Source organism: Mus caroli, chromosome 8 (assembly GCF_900094665.2).
Source record: "Mus caroli chromosome 8, CAROLI_EIJ_v1.1, whole genome shotgun sequence".
In the NCBI taxonomy this organism is placed as follows: Eukaryota; Metazoa; Chordata; class Mammalia; order Rodentia; family Muridae; genus Mus; species Mus caroli.
This window is the reverse complement of record NC_034577.1, coordinates 36975648-36979179: the sequence shown is the minus strand read 5'-3', so window position 1 is coordinate 36979179 and position 3532 is coordinate 36975648. Positions and strand designations below refer to the sequence as shown.

General features: G+C 42.1%; 1 protein-coding gene across 3 annotated transcripts in view; it reads right to left on the bottom strand.

Annotated features, from left to right (window-relative positions):
• Positions 1-1126: 1126 nt before the first annotated feature.
• The window catches only part of Triml2 (tripartite motif family like 2), a 16639-nt gene continuing 14233 nt past the window's right edge, over positions 1127-3532 (bottom strand). For 2 of the 3 annotated variants that reach the window (XM_021170893.1, XM_021170892.1), the window contains one exon: positions 1127-1808. In XM_021170893.1, the coding sequence (XP_021026552.1) occupies positions 1261-1808 (548 nt within the window). In that variant the 3' untranslated portion in view covers positions 1127-1260. The remainder of the gene's footprint in view (positions 1809-3532) is intronic. The other variant, XM_021170894.1, reaches the window with a different exon arrangement.

The following is a 3532-nucleotide window of genomic DNA, read 5'->3' as shown; positions in this document are numbered from 1 at the left end:
CAAATACTTGAAAAACATAAATATTCACATTTTCTCTGACAGTTCATTACTCAGATAAAATATTTAGGGAAATCATAAGACCCTTCTCTTTGTAGAATAACCAATACAAGCTCAGATACCCAGGGTCAGTGACTGGATGCTTTCATCTTAGTAGCAAGAGTAACAAGAGGACCCACTCAAAATGCTTTGAGAGACACATGTCATTGTGGGCTTTCCCACCTGTGCCCAGATCCCAGAGGTGTACTTATGAATAAATGCCTAGCTCATAAGATTAGGCTCGTTTCCCTGACTACCTTGTAACTTACATCACTCATTTAAACTATCCTATGCCTGTCACATGGCTGGTCACCACTTCTCAGTTTCATATGACCTTCTTGAGTGAGTCTGCAGAATCCTCCTGTGCTTCTCTCTTTCTCAGAGTTCCAATCTCTCTGCTGGAACTTGCATCTGCTACTTTCTGCCTTTTGCTAACAGGCCATCTGCTTTGAATTCACAGGTGATGCTTCCACACAGTGCACAAGAGATTATCCCTACACATAGCAATCACCCAGCTTTCATTGCTGACTAGATGTAATCACACAAGTGTTCTTAAAAATGCATCTGCAGTCCAAATTCTAGGTCTTTCGAAACAAGAATGTCTTCATATATTCTAACTTTCCAATCATATACATCACATATTATATATGCTGACCATGTATGTGATATATAGGTATGACACACACACACACACACACACACACATACACACACACACTCACATATATACATGAGATGTATCATATATTTGCTCAATATATATATATATATATATATACACACACACATATATATGATACATCTCATGTATATATGTGAGTGTGTGTATTATATTCAATGTTACAATTCTTCATTATTGCCTTGTTTTCTATTGTACTTTATTTGTTTTAGTAGAACAATAACCACTTGCCACATTATGCATGTGAATGTCAGAGGAAAACTTTCAGAAGTCTGTTCTTTCTCTTTACTCTGAGGTCCAGGAATTGAACTCAGGCTATCTGCATTGTCTGTAAGTGCCTTGATCCCCTGAGTCCCATCATCATTGAACTTAAAAAGAGCTCCTTCTACTGAACACATGCAGAGAGCCACATTAAGTCTAATGGCTTTATTGGATTATATTCGATTAATTACATAAGGGGTGTTCACAAAGTCTGGATCTTATTTTTGTGTCTCTTTTGATCTTGGGTTCCACACACAGGAAGATGAAGAGCTATCGGCAGCATTTCAGGGATGAGTCTGAGAAAGACAGACAGTGAGAGAGTCTGAACTCATGTCTCCATTTGGAATACAAAGAGAAAATATTGGTTTAACCGCTCCTCGGAAGGTAAGGTCAGAGAAACTGTAAATGAGGGACTGCTCTGTCACGTTGTAGAAGGATACTTGCCCACATTCACAGTCTAGGAAGACTCCAACTTTGAACATTTGGTTTCTCAGGCAGACCTTTCTTAAAGGGGGAAAGACCCAGAGGGTACAATCGGTCCCCATCATGGACCCCATGAGCAAGACTTTATCCCCGGAATCCCCGGGAATGCTGCCCTTTCTCTCTGTACAGTCACATATGCCCACCTGCCATTGGGTTGCCTGTCCCACAGCCACCTCCCAATAATGCCTCCCCGTGGTGAAGCTCTCTGCACCCAATACAGAAGCGCCGAAGTCCAATTTCCTTGTAGTGCCAGGTCCAGTCTTTGGTGTCTCTCCGAATCCCACACTTCTCAGGTCTTCGGATAAGACTAGGGAGGGGTGAGCTGTGTCTGGGTCCAAAGTAATATGTCCTGCACGAAGAGAACTTTAATTAACTTTAGAGTTCAGCAAACCTGTGCCCGAGCTATGGTTTCTAACATGGAGCAGCTCTGCCACAAGCAACACTCAGCAGAGGCAACTTAGGAGAAGTCCAGAAAAGCAATGCAAAGCTTTACATTGCTGGATGGACACCATGGGAGAAAAATGATACTGGTATCATTATGGAGCAGCCTGTTGTTTGGGGAGAAAGAAAAATTAGAAGTAAACGGTAAAAGCATAAGGGCATAAGGTTTCTTCAAACCAAGGTCCGTAAAATTGTGCTAATCAGCCACATGCAGATGTCACTTCTGATCCAAGTAGCATCCCCTAAAGATGTTTTGTAAATGAAACACAGGTCCATGCAGAAAACAAGACAATGGAGGAGTTTTACATGCTAGTCACATCTTAAAACGAAGCTTGCTGTGTGTAGTATAATCTCTTAATATTAAACATACCAGAAACATACCAGAGAGGCTAGGACCCCAGGGAACTCCTGGAAATCAAGTTCAGATCGTGACATACAAGGTAATTCTTTATAACTTTGGGAAAGTGATTCTTGCTCCCCCCTTTTCCAGTAAATATGGTGATTTTCCCAGGCTCCTGAAACACAATCCTTTTTTACTGGTTGCATCTCCTCCCAACATGACATCACCTAGGCTCAGTTTTAAATCCCTTCTGAATGATGATGACCCAGTCCCTAAATAAAATACCAACACTAGTTAGAAATCATAAGGGAATTTGAAACATAGTAAACCACAAATGGGATTTCAACCTGACCCCTTTCTATTTGAGTTTCTTAGTTAGTAGTATCTACAACCTTTTCATTAGACTTATTCAGAACATTTATTTCTAATGTCACAACCAGTAGTAGGTCTGTAGTTGTCTTAGAGTTTTACTGCTGTGAACAGACACCATGACCCCTCCCACCAAAAAAATATTAGATAAAAGAAACTCCCTTCTAACCAACTGGCAACTCTTATAAAGGACAACGTTTAATTCATTTAATTGGGCCTGGCGTACAGGTTCAGAAGTTCAGTCCATTATCAAGGTGGGAACATGGCAGTATTCAGGCAGGCATGGTGCCGGCAGAGCTGAGAGTTCTCCATTTTCACGTGAAGGCTGCTAGTGGAAGTCTGACTTCCAGGTAGCTAGGACTAGGATCTTAAAGCCCACACCCACAGTGACACACCTACTCTAACAAGGCCACACCTCCTCATAGTCTGATTCCCCGGCCCACGAATAAACAAATCATCATAGTGGTGGTTTGAGAAAGGGTCCTCACAGGCTCATAGGTTTGAACACTTGGTCCTCAGTTGAAGGGACTTTGGGGGAAGAATTAGGAGGTGTATCACTGGAGCCGGGATGTAAAGTCTCAAAAGCATCCTGCTATTCCCTCTGTGTTCTCTGCTCCATGCCTGTGGTTGTAGATATGAGCTCTCAGCTGCTGTTTCAGCTTCCTTGTGTCTGCTCCCCCTGCCTCACCCACCAGGCTCAGCCATCATGAATTCTAACCCCCTGAAACTGTAAGTCCCAAATAACCTCTTTCTTCTATAAGTTGCCTTGGTCATACACGGTGTTTCATTACAGCAACAGAAAGGCAACCGGCACAAGGTTCTTTAAGTTTGATTTCTTACCTTCAGTGAGTTAAATTAACTTCAGCCCCTGGACTGGCAGCCCGTTTTGACCTTATTAGAGTCACAGTGCTCAGTTTAAATTG